Below are 13,254 nucleotides of genomic sequence, written 5' to 3'. Positions count from 1 at the left end.
AGGCAGATTCAGTGTGTGTTTAGGATCTGGAATGCACTGTCTGAGAGTGTGGTGGAGGCAGGTTCAGTGAGTGTTTAGGATCTGGAATGCACTGTCTGAGAGTGTGGTGGAGGCAGATTCAGTGTGTGTTTAGGATCTGGAATGCACTGTCTGAGAGTGTGGTGGAGGCAGATTCAGTGTGTGTTTAGGATCTGGAATGCACTGTCTGAGAGTGTGGTGGAGGCAGATTCAGTGTGTGTTTAGGATCTGGAATGCACTGTCTGAGAGTGTGGTGGAGGCAGATTCAGTGTGTGTTTAGGATCTGGAATGCACTGTCTGAGAGTGTGGTGGAGGCAGATTCAGTGTGTGTTTAGGATCTGGAATGCACTGTCTGAGAGTGTGGTGGAGGCAGATTCAGTGTGTGTTTAGGATCTGGAATGCACTGTCTGAGAGTGTGGTTGAGGCAGATTCAGTGTGTGTTTAGGATCTGGAATGCACTGTCTGAGAGTGTGGTGGAGGCAGATTCAGTGTGTGTTTAGGATCTGGAATGCACTGTCTGAGAGTGTGGTGGAGGCAGGTTCAGTGAATGTTTAGGATCTGGAATGCACTGTCTGAGAGTGTGGTGGAGGCAGATTCAGTGTGTGTTTAGGATCTGGAATGCACTGTCTGAGAGTGTGGTGGAGGCAGATTCAGTGTGTGTTTAGGATCTGGAATGCACTGTCTGAGAGTGTGGTGGAGGCAGGTTCAGTGTGTGTTTAGGATCTGGAATGCACTGTCTGAGAGTGTGGTGGAGGCAGATTCAGTGTGTGTTTAGGATCTGGAATGCACTGTCTGAGAGTGTGGTGGAGGCAGATTCAGTGTGTGTTTAGGATCTGGAATGCACTGTCTGAGAGTGTGGTGGAGGCAGGTTCAATGACTGTTTAGGATCTGGAATGCACTGTCTGACAGTGTGGTGGAGGCAGATTCAGTATGTGTTTAGGATCTGGAATGCACTGTCTGAGAGTGTGGTGGAGGCAGGTTCAGTGAGTGTTTAGGATCTGGAATGCACTGTCTGAGAGTGTGGTGGAGGCAGATTCAGTGTGTGTTTAGGATCTGGAATGCACTGTCTGAGAGTGTGGTGGAGGCAGATTCAGTGTGTGTTTAGGATCTGGAATGCACTGTCTGAGAGTGTGGTGGAGGCAGATTCAGTGAGTGTTTAGGATCTGGAATGCACTGTCTGAGAGTGTGGTGGAGGCAGGTTCAGTGAATGTTTAGGATCTGGAATGCACTGTCTGAGAGTGTGGTGGAGGCAGATTCAGTGTGTGTTTAGGATCTGGAATGCACTGTCTGAGAGTGTGGTGGAGGCAGGTTCATTGAGTGTTTAGGATCTGGAATGCACTGTCTGAGAGTGTGGTGGAGGCAGGTTCAGTGTGTGTTTAGGATCTGGAATGCACTGCCCAAGATTGTGGTGGAGGCAGATTCAGTGTGTGTTTAGGATCTGGAATGCACTGTCTGAGAGTGTGGTGGAGGCAGATTCAGTGTGTGTTTAGGATCTGGAATGCACTGTCTGAGAGTGTGGTGGAGGCAGGTTCAGTGAGTGTTTAGGATCTGGAATGCACTGTCTGAGAGTGTGGTGGAGGCAGATTCAGTGTGTGTTTAGGATCTGGAATGCACTGTCTGAGAGTGTGGTGGAGGCAGGTTCAGTGAGTGTTTAGGATCTGGAATGCACTGCCCAAGATTGTGGTGGAGGCAGATTCAGTGAGTGTTTAGGATCTGGAATGCACTGTCTGAGAGTGTGGTGGAGGCAGATTCAGTGTGTGTTTAGGATCTGGAATGCACTGTCTGAGAGTGTGGTGGAGGCAGATTCAGTGTGTGTTTAGGATCTGGAATGCACTGTCTGACAGTGTGGTGGAGGCAGATTCAGTGTGTGTTTAGGATCTGGAATGCACTGTCTGAGAGTGTGGTGGAGGCAGATTCAGTGTGTGTTTAGGATCTGGAATGCACTGTCTGAGAGTGTGGTGGAGGCAGATTCAGTGTGTGTTTAGGATCTGGAATGCACTGTCTGAGAGTGTGGTGGAGGCAGGTTCAGTGAGTGTTTAGGATCTGGAATGCACTGTCTGAGAGTGTGGTGGAGGCAGATTCAGTGTGTGTTTAGGATCTGGAATGCACTGTCTGAGAGTGTGGTGGAGGCAGGTTCAATGACTGTTTAGGATCTGGAATGCACTGTCTGACAGTGTGGTGGAGGCAGATTCAGTATGTGTTTAGGATCTGGAATGCACTGTCTGAGAGTGTGGTGGAGGCAGGTTCAGTGAGTGTTTAGGATCTGGAATGCACTGTCTGAGAGTGTGGTGGAGGCAGATTCAGTGAGTGTTTTGGATCTGGAATGCACTGTCTGAGAGTGTGGTGGAGGCAGATTCAGTGTGTGTTTAGGATCTGGAATGCACTGTCTGAGAGTGTGGTGGAGGCAGATTCAGTGTGTGTTTAGGATCTGGAATGCACTGTCTGAGAGTGTGGTGGAGGCAGGTTCAGTGAGTGTTTAGGATCTGGAATGCACTGTCTGAGAGTGTAGTGGAGGCAGATTCAGTGTGTGTTTAGGATCTGGAATGCACTGTCTGAGAGTGTGGTGGAGGCAGATTCAGTGTGTGTTTAGGATCTGGAATGCACTGTCTGAGAGTGTGGTGGAGGCAGATTCAGTGTGTGTTTAGGATCTGGAATGCACTGTCTGAGAGTGTGGTGGAGGCAGGTTCAGTGAGTGTTTAGGATCTGGAATGCACTGTCTGAGAGTGTGGTGGAGGCAGATTCAGTGTGTGTTTAGGATCTGGAATGCACTGTCTGAGAGTGTGGTGGAGGCAGATTCAGTGTGTGTTTAGGATCTGGAATGCACTGTCTGAGAGTGTGGTGGAGGCAGATTCAGTGTGTGTTTAGGATCTGGAATGCACTGTCTGAGAGTGTGGTGGAGGCAGGTTCAGTGAGTGTTTAGGATCTGGAATGCACTGTCTGAGAGTGTGGTGGAGGCAGGTTCAGTGAGTGTTTAGGATCTGGAATGCACTGCCCAAGATTGTGGTGGAGGCAGATTCAGTGTGTGTTTAGGATCTGGAATGCACTGTCTGAGAGTGTGGTGGAGGCAGGTTCAGTGAGTGTTTAGGATCTGGAATGCACTGTCTGAGAGTGTGGTGGAGGCAGGTTCAGTGAGTGTTTAGGATCTGGAATGCACTGCCCAAGATTGTGGTGGAGGCAGATTCAGTGTGTGTTTAGGATCTGGATTGCACTGCCCAAGATTGTGGTGGAGGCAGATTCAATCGAGGCCTCCAAAAGAGAACTGGATAATTATCTAAACAGAAAACAATTTGCAGCGCTACAGGCAGAAGATGGGGAAGTGGGACAAGATGAGCTGCTCTTGCAGAGAGTCAGCACAGAGGCGACAGACTGAACGATCTCCTTCTGTGCTGCAACCATTCTAAGATTCTATATGCTTAGAGATGCAGGCAAGATTAGAATACTTAATGAGTACTTTGTATCAGTGCTTATTAAGGAAGGGGATGCCGACAAAATATTGGTAGAAGTGGAGATGGCGGAGGTAATGGATGGGGTGGAAATTGAGAGGCAGGATGCACTGGAAAGGCTATGTAATGGCTGTGCTTAGACAGGATAGGTTATCAGGTCCGGATGACTTACATCCCAGGTTCCTAAAGGAAGTGGAAGTGGGGATGGAGATAGTGGAAGTGCTATAATCTTTCAATCTTCCCTCGATAGGGGGGAGGTGCCAGAGGATTGGAGAGTGGCAAATATGACACCTTTATTCAGGAAAGGGTGCAAGGACATCTCTAGTAACCACAGGCCGGTCAGTTTCACATTTATGAGGGAGGAAGGTTGTAGAAATAATAATCAGAGAAAAAATTCAACAGGTATTTGGGGAGGTTTGAGTTAATTAAGGAGAGCCAGCATGGATTTGTAAAATGCAGATCATGCTTAACTAATCTAATTGAATTTTTTGATGGAGAGAAGAACAGAAGAAATAGGAGCAGGAGTAGACCATTCAGCCCATTGAGCCTGCCCCACCATTCAACATGCTCATGGCTGATGTTAGGCTTCAATTCCACTTTCCTGCCTGCTCTCCATATCCCTGGATTCCCTCTGGGGTGGAGAATTCAAAAAATTCACAAACCTTTGAGTGAAGAAATTTTTCATCTCAGTCTGAAATGCTGGGCCGTTATCCTCAGTTGGTCAATGACAGGAATGCAATCGATGCTGTCTCTATGAATTTCTAGAACACGTTTGACAAACCACATAAAAGGCTGGTGAACAAAAGTAAGGCTGATGGAGTAGGAGGGTCAGTGTTAGCTTGGATGAAAAATTGGCTTAAGGACAGAAAACAGCGAGTGGTGGTAACTAGTTGTTTTTCCAGACTGGAGGATGGTAATGTTATTCCCCAAGGGTTAGTGCTGGGACCATAGGTCCTGATTTATATATAAAGCAATGACTTGGATATTGGAATACAGAATAACATTACAACATTTCCTGATGACGCCACTGAGGCACAGTCAGGATGATACCAATCGACTGCAACAGGATATAGATAGACCAGCAGAATAGGTAGACACGTGGCAGATGGAATTTAATACAGTGAAGTGTGAGATGATGTATTTTGGCAAAAGGGATAGGGAGAGGCAATGTAGACCAAATGGCACAGTTCAAAAGAGTGTACAGGAACAGAGGTTCTTGTTCATAGCTCTGAAGGTGACAGGACATATTGAGAGAGTGGTTAGTAAAGCATATGGGATCTTGGGATTTATAAATAGAGGCATTGAGTACAAAAGCAGGGAAGCATCCAGTTCTGGTCACCACACTTTAGGCAGGATAGAAACATAGAAAACATAGAAAAATAGGAGCAGGAGTAGGCCATTCGGCCCTTCGAGCCTGCACCGCCATTCAATACGATCATGACTGATCATCCAAACTCAGTAACTGGTTCCTGCTTTCTTCCTGTATCCCTTTTGCTCCAAGAACTATATCTAACTCTTTCTTGAATATATTTAATGATTTGGCCTCAACTGCTTCCTGTGATGGAGAATTCCACAGGTTCACCACTCTCTGGGTAAAGAAATCCCTCCTCATCTCAGTCCTAGATGGCTTACCCCTTATCCATGGACAGTGACCCCTGGTCCTGGACTGCCCTGCCATCAGGAACATCCTTCCTGCATCTAGTCTGTCCAGTCCTGTTAGAATTTTGTAGTTTTCTATGAGAACCCCTCTCAGTCATCTAAATGCTAGTGAATACAAGCCTAACCAACTCAATCTCCCCTCAGACATCAGTCCTGCCATCCCAGGAATCAGTCTGGTGAACCTTCGCTACACTCCCTCCATAACAAGAACATCCTTCCTTCCATAGGGAGACCAAAACTGCACACAATACTCAGCAGCAAGACCTTGTATAATTGCAGCAAGACATCCCTGCTCCTGTACTCGAATCCTCTCGCTATGAAGGCCAACATACCATTTGCCTTTTTTACTGCCTGCTGCACCTGCATGTTTACTTTCAACGAATGGTGCACAAAGACACCCAAGTCTCGCTGCACCTCCCCCTTCCCCAATCTATCACCGTTCAGATAATAATCTGCCTTTCTGTTTTTGGAGTGAGGATCCTGGAGAGGGTGCAGAGGAGATTTACCAGAATGGTTCCAGGGATGAGGGATTTTAGCTACAAGGTTAGGTTGGAGAAGCTGGGGTTGTTCTCCTTGGAGCAAAGGAGATTTGAGGGGAGATTGATAGAGGTGTTCACGAGTATGACAGGTTTAGGTAAGGTAGACAAAGAAAAGCTGTTCCCATTAGCTGATGGTACAAGGGGGAGACAGTGGCATAGTGGTAATGTCACTGATCTAGTAATCTAGAGACCCAGGCTAATGCCCTGGGGACACAGGTTCAAATCCCACCATGGCAGCAGGTTACATTTAGAGTCAATTAATTAATAAAATTCTGGAATTGAAAGCTAGTCTCAGTAATGGTGCCATGAAACTATCATTGATTGTTGTAAAAACCCATCTGGTTCACTAATGTCCTTAAGGGAAGGAAATCTATAGTCCTTACCTGGTCTGGCCAACATGTGACTCCAGACCCACAGCAATGTGGTTGATCCTTAACTGCTCTCTGAAATGGCCTCGCAAACCACTTAGTTGTCATGGACAATTAGGGATGGACAACAAATGCTGGCCTATTAACACACACATCCCATGAAAGAATGGGAAAAAAAACTAGGGGACAAGTATTTAAGGTTTTGTGCAAAAGATACAGGGGAATGTGAGAAAAGCCTTTTTTACACAGCAAGTGGTAATTACCTGGAACTCGCTGCCTGTGAGGGTGGTGGAAGCAGAGATGATGAATGATTTTTAAAGGAATAAAAACAAGAAATGCTGGAAATACTCAGCAGGTCAGGCAGCATTTGTGGAGAGAGAAGCAGAGTTAACGTTTCAGGTCAGTGACCCTTCATCAGAACTGATTTTCAAAGGAAATTGGATGGACAATTGAGGGAAATAAACTTGCAGGGCACAGGGGACAGAGTGGAGGAGTGGGACTGACTGGATTGCTCTGCAGAGTGCCAGCATGGACTCGACAGGCTGAATGGCCGCCTTCTGAGCCATGATACCTCTAACGGTGTTAGGGCTGCAACGGGACACGGTTTGCGTTGCAACGGGACACGGTTTGCGCTGCAATTGGACACGGTTTGCATTGCAACGGGACACGGTTTGCGTTGCAACGGGACACGGTTTGGGCTGCAACTGGACACGGTTTGCGCTGCAACGGGACACGGTTTGCGTTGCAACGGGACACGGTTTGCGCTGCAACTGGACACGGTTTGCGCTGCAACGGGACACGGTTTGCGCTGCAATGGGACACGGTTTGCGCTGCAATGGGACATGGTTTGCGCTGCAATGGGACACGGTTTGGGCTGCAACTGGACACGGTTTGCGCTGCAATGGGACACGGTTTGGGCTGCAACTGGACACGGTTTGGGCTGCAACTGGACACGGTTTGGGCTGCAACTGGACACGGTTTGCGCTGCAACTGGACACGGTTTGCATTGCAATGGGACACGGTTTGCGCTGCAACGGGACACGGTTTGCGCTGCAACGGGACACGGTTTGGGCTGCAACTGGACACGGTTTGCGTTGCAATGGGACACGGTTTGCGTTGCAATGGGACACGGTTTGCGCTGCAATGGGACATGGTTTGTGCTGCAATGGGACACGGTTTGGGCTGCAACTGGACACGGTTTGCGCTGCAATGGGACACGGTTTGGGCTGCAACTGGACACGGTTTGGGCTGCAACTGGACACGGTTTGCGCTGCAACTGGACACGGTTTGCATTGCAATGGGACACGGTTTGCGCTGCAACGGGACACAGTTTGCGCTGCAACGGGACACGGTTTGGGCTGCAACTGGACACGGTTTGGGCTGCAACTGGACACGGTTTGGGCTGCAACTGGACACGGTTTGCGCTGCAATGGGACACGGTTTGCGTTGCAATGGGACACGGTTTGCGTTGCAATGGGACACGGTTTGCGCTGCAATGGGACACGGTTTGCGTTGCAACTGGACATTATCATCGTACTCAGAGCAGATAATGAACACATACATTGCACAGTTGGCGAGTAAAATATACATCCCAATATTTATATATTAAATGTACAAATTTGTGCAAAAGTGTAAACAGATTGGATCCTTTGGCTCAGTGGGAGAATGGTCCATCAAATGGCTCCGGAGATGGTTCTGGGTCAAAGTGCTGATATTTCCTCCTCAATCTTCTGGCAATTTCCACAGCAGACCTGAGAAAGAGCAAGGGCAGGAGGGAGCAAAGCAAAGCGAGGCCTTAAAACATTAGCCTGATTAAAATAACGGCACAAACACAGGGCTAAGCACAGATACACAACAGAACATTCACCTCAGTGAGTGAACAGACATACAGACCCAGGCTATCTCAGAGTCCATGTAGCAAATAACACTGCACAAACCTCACGCAGTGGAGAACAACAGGGCTCGTATTCACACAATGATCATTCAAACCTGACCTGCATTGACCCAGAATAAAACTGCCCCAGGAATAACCCCCTCACTGACCAGATACCCTCATCACTCACCCCTCACTGTCCAGATACCCTCATCACTCACCCCTCACTGACCAAATACCCTCATCACTCACCCCTCACTGTCCAGATACCCTCATCACTCACCCCTCACTGTCCAGATACCCTCATCACTCACCCCTCACTGTCCAGATACCCTCATCACTCACCCCTCACTGACCAAATACCCTCATCACTCACCCCTCACTGTCCAGATACCCTCATCACTCACCCCTCACTGTCCAGATACCCTCATCACTCACCCCTCACTGACCAAATACGCTCATCACTCACCCCTCACTGTCCAGATACCCTCATCACTCACCCCTCACTGACCAAATACGCTCATCACTCACCCCTCACTGTCCAGATACCCTCATCACTCACCCCTCACTGACCAAATACGCTCATCACTCACCCCTCACTGACCAAATACGCTCATCACTCACCCCTCACTGTCCAGATACCCTCATCACTCACCCCTCACTGACCAAATACGCTCATCACTCACCCCTCACTGTCCAGATACCCTCATCGCTCACCCCTCACTGTCCAGATACCCTCATCACTCACCCCTCACTGACCAAATACGCTCATCACTCACCCCTCACTGACCAGATACCCTCATCGCTCACTGACCAGATACCCTCATCACTCACCCCTCACTGACCAGATACCCTCATCGCTCACCCCTCACTGTCCAGATACCCTCATCGCTCACCCCTCACTGTCCAGATACCCTCATCACTCACCCCTCACTGACCAAATACGCTCATCACTCACCCCTCACTGACCAGATACCCTCATCGCTCACCCCTCACTGACCAGATACCCTCACTCATCCCTCACTGACCAGATACCCTCATCGCTCACCCCTCACTGACCAGATACCCTCATCGCTCACCCCTCACTGACCAGAGACCCTCATCACTCACCCCTCACTGACCAGATACCCTCATCGCTCACCCCTCACTGTCCAGATACCCACATCGCTCACCCCTCACTGACCAGATACCCACATCGCTCACCCCTCACTGTCCAGATTCCCTCATCGCTCACCCCTCACTGACCAGATACCCTCATCGCTCACCCCTCACTGTCCAGATACCCTCATCGCTCACCCCTCACTGTCCAGATATGCTCATCGCTCACCCCTCACTGTCCAGATTCCCTCATCACTCACCCCTCACTGACCAAATACCCTCATCACTCACCCCTCACTGACCAGATACCCTCATCGCTCACCCCTCACTGACCAGATACCCTCATCACTCACCCCTCACTGACCAGATACCCTCATCACTCACCCCTCACTGACCAGATACCCTCATCACTCACCCCTCACTGACCAGATACCCGAATCGCTCACCCCTCACTGACCAGATACCCTCATCGCTCACCCCTCACTGACCAGATACCCTCATCACTCACCCCTTACTGACCAGATACCCTCATCGCTCACCCCTCACTGACCAGATACCCTCATCACTCACCCCTCACTGACCAGATACCCTCATCGCTCACCCCTCACTGACCAGATACCCTCATCGCTCACCCCTCACTGACCAGATACCCTCATCACTCACCCCTCACTGACCAGATACCCTCATCACTCACCCCTCACTGACCAGATACCCTCATCGCTCACCCCTCACTGACCAGATACCCTCATCTCTCACCCCTCACTGACCAGATACCCTCATCACACACCCCTCACTGACCAGATACCCTCATCACTCACCCCTCACTGACCAGATACCCTCATCACTCACCCCTCACTGACCAGATACCCTCATCACACACCCCTCACTGACCAGATACCCTCATCGCTCAACCCTCACTGACCAGATACCCTCATCGCTCAACCCTCACTGACCAGATACCCTCATCACTCACCCCTCACTGACCAGATACCCTCATCCCTCACCCCTCACTGACCAGATACCCTCATTCACCCCTCACTGACCAGATACCCTCATCACTCACCACTCACTGACCAGATACCCTCATCGCTCACCCCTCACTGACCAGATACCCTCATCGCTCACCCCTCACTGACCAGATACCCTCATCACTCACTCCTCACTCACCAGATACCCTCATCGCTCACCCCTCACTGTCCAGATACCCTCATCACTCACCCCTCACTGACCAGATAGCCTCATCACTCACCCCTCACTGTCCAGATACCCTCATCACTCACCCCTCACTGACCAGATACCCTCATCACTCACCCCTCACTGACCAGATACCCTCATCTCTCACCCCTCACCGACCAGATACCCTCATCACTCACCCCTCACTGACCAGATACCCTCACTCACCCCTCACTGACCAGATACCCTCATCACTCACCCCTCACTGACCAGATACCCTCATCGCTCACCCCCTCACTGACCAGATACCCTCATCGCTCACCCCTCACTGTCCAGATACCCTCATCACTCACCCCTCACTGACCAGATAGCCTCATCACTCACCCCTCACTGTCCAGATACCCTCATCACTCACCCCTCACTGACCAGATACCCTCATCACTCACCCCTCACTGACCAGATACCCTCATCTCTCACCCCTCACCGACCAGATACCCTCATCACTCACCCCTCACTGACCAGATACCCTCACTCACCCCTCACTGACCAGATACCCTCATCACTCACCCCTCACTGACCAGATACCCTCATCGCTCACCCCTCACTGTCCAGATAGCCTCATCACTCACCCCTCACTGTCCAGATACCCTCATCACTCACCCCTCACTGACCAGATACCCTCATCTCTCACCCCTCACTGACCAGATACCCTTATCACTCACCCCTCACTGACCAGATACCCTCACTCACCCCTCACTGACCAGATACCCTCATCACTCACCCCTCACTGACCAGATACCCTCATCACTCACCCCTCACCGACCAGATACCCTCATCACTCACCCCTCACTGACCAGATACCCTCACTCACCCCTCACTGACCAGATACCCTCATCACTCACCCCTCACTGACCAGATACCCTCATCGCTCACCCCCTCACTGTCCAGATAGCCTCATCACTCACCCCTCACTGTCCAGATACCCTCATCACTCACCCCTCACTGACCAGATACCCTCATCTCTCACCCCTCACTGACCAGATACCCTCATCACTCACCCCTCACTGACCAGATACCCTCACTCACCCCTCACTGACCAGATACCCTCATCACTCACCCCTCACTGACCAGATACCCTCATCACTCATCCCTCACTGACTAGATACCCTCATCACTCACCCCTCACTGACCAGATACCCTCACTCACCCCCTTACTGACCAGATACCCTCATCACTCACCCCTCACTGACCAGATACCCTCATCACTCATCCCTCACTGACTAGATACCCTCATCACTCACCCCTCACTGTCCAGATACCCTCACTCACCCCCTTACTGACCAGATATCCCCATTAATACCCAATTCACTGACCAGTAAATTCTGTCTAACACTTGCTACATCACTATTTAATACATTATTTCACATTTTTACTGTTGTTGTTTACTAAGTGAGCAATGCTGGTTCTTGAGAGTAAAGTGCTGACTTGTTGCAGCAATTTGGTACACTAGTAAGCAGTATTGGTTAGTGATGGCAGACCTTTCACTAGTTATGGCTGTTTTTCTGGCAATGATAAGCAGTGTAGGTTAGTGAGGTTTGACATGCTGCTAGTGGCAGCGGTTAGATACAACGATTAGCAGTGTAAGTTAGTGAAGGTGGACAACACACTAGTTAAGCCAGTTAGTTACTGTGGGAGGTAGTCGGGTTCCTGATGGTGGAAATCTTGCGAGTTACAGTGGTTGCTACCAATGGTATGCAGCACGTTAGTGACGGTGAACCTCTCACTAGTTACAGTGCTAAGCAGTGAAGGATAAAGACAGTGGAGCCGTTGCTAGTTACAGTGGTTAGAGCGGTAAGCAGTGTAGGTTAGTGACGGTGGGGCCGTTGCTAGTTACAGTGGTTAGAGCGGTAAGCAGTGTAGGTTAGTGACGGTGGGGCCGTTGCTAGTTACAGTGGTTAGATAGAGCGGTAAGCAGTGTAGGTTAGTGACGGTGGGGCCGTTGCTAGTTACAGCGGTTAGATAGAACAGTAAGCAGCGTAGGTTAGTGACGGTGGGGCCGTTGCTAGTTACAGTGGTTAGAGCGGTAAGCAGTGTAGGTAGTGACGGTGGGGCCGTTGCTAGTTACAGCGGTTAGGTAGAGTGGTAAGCAGTGTAGGTTAGTGACGGTGGAGCCGTTGCTAGTTACAGCGGTTAGAGCGGTAAGCAGTGTAGGTTAGTGACGGTGGGGCCGTTGCTAGTTACAGTGGTTAGAGCGGTAAGCAGTGTAGGTTAGTGACGGTGGGGCCGTTGCTAGTTACAGTGGTTAGATAGAGCGGTAAGCAGTGTAGGTTAGTGACGGTGGGGCCGTTGCTAGTTACAGCGGTTAGATAGAACAGTAAGCAGCGTAGGTTAGTGACGGTGGGGCCGTTGCTAGTTACAGTGGTTAGAGCGGTAAGCAGTGTAGGTTAGTGACGGTGGGGCCGTTGCTAGTTACAGTGGTTAGATAGAGCGGTAAGCAGTGTAGGTTAGTGACGGTGGGGCCGTTGCTAGTTACAGCGTTAGATAGAACAGTAAGCAGCGTAGGTTAGTGACGGTGGGGCCGTTGCTAGTTACAGTGGTTAGAGCGGTAAGCAGTGTAGGTTAGTGACGGTGGGGCCGTTGCTAGTTACAGTGGTTAGAGCGGTAAGCAGTGTAGGTTAGTGACGGTGGGGCCGTTGCTAGTTACAGTGGTTAGAGCGGTAAGCAGTGTAGGTTAGTGACGGTGGGGCCGTTGCTAGTTACAGTGGTTAGAGCGGTAAGCAGTGTAGGTTAGTGACGGTGGAGCCGTTGCTAGTTACAGCGGTTAGAGCGGTAAGCAGTGTAGGTTAGTGACGGTGGGGCCGTTGCTAGTTACAGTGGTTAGGTAGAGTGGTAAGCAGTGTAGGTTAGTGACGGTGGAGCTGTTGCTAGTTACAGTGGTTAGGTAGAGTGGTAAGCAGTGTAGGTTAGTGACGGTGGGCCGTTGCTAGTTACAGTGGTTAGGTAGAGCGGTAAGCAGTGTAGGTTAGTGACGGTGGCGCCGTTGCTAGTTACAGCGGTTAGGTAGAGTGGTAAGCAGTGTAGGA

The 13,254-nt window shown here is 50.1% G+C and overlaps 1 protein-coding gene across 1 annotated transcript in view; it reads right to left on the bottom strand.

Moving 5' to 3' along the window:
• Positions 1-7,605: 7,605 nt before the first annotated feature.
• The window catches only part of LOC137375758 (G protein-coupled receptor kinase 6-like), a 157,256-nt gene continuing 151,607 nt past the window's right edge, over positions 7,606-13,254 (bottom strand). The window contains exon 14 of the mRNA XM_068043146.1: positions 7,606-7,778. Coding sequence (XP_067899247.1) covers positions 7,728-7,778 — 51 coding nt within the window. The 3' untranslated portion in view covers positions 7,606-7,727. The remainder of the gene's footprint in view (positions 7,779-13,254) is intronic.

This window comes from Heterodontus francisci, chromosome 12, assembly GCF_036365525.1.
Source record: "Heterodontus francisci isolate sHetFra1 chromosome 12, sHetFra1.hap1, whole genome shotgun sequence".
Taxonomy (NCBI): domain Eukaryota; kingdom Metazoa; phylum Chordata; class Chondrichthyes; order Heterodontiformes; family Heterodontidae; genus Heterodontus; species Heterodontus francisci.
This window is presented reverse-complemented; position numbering and strand designations above follow the sequence as displayed.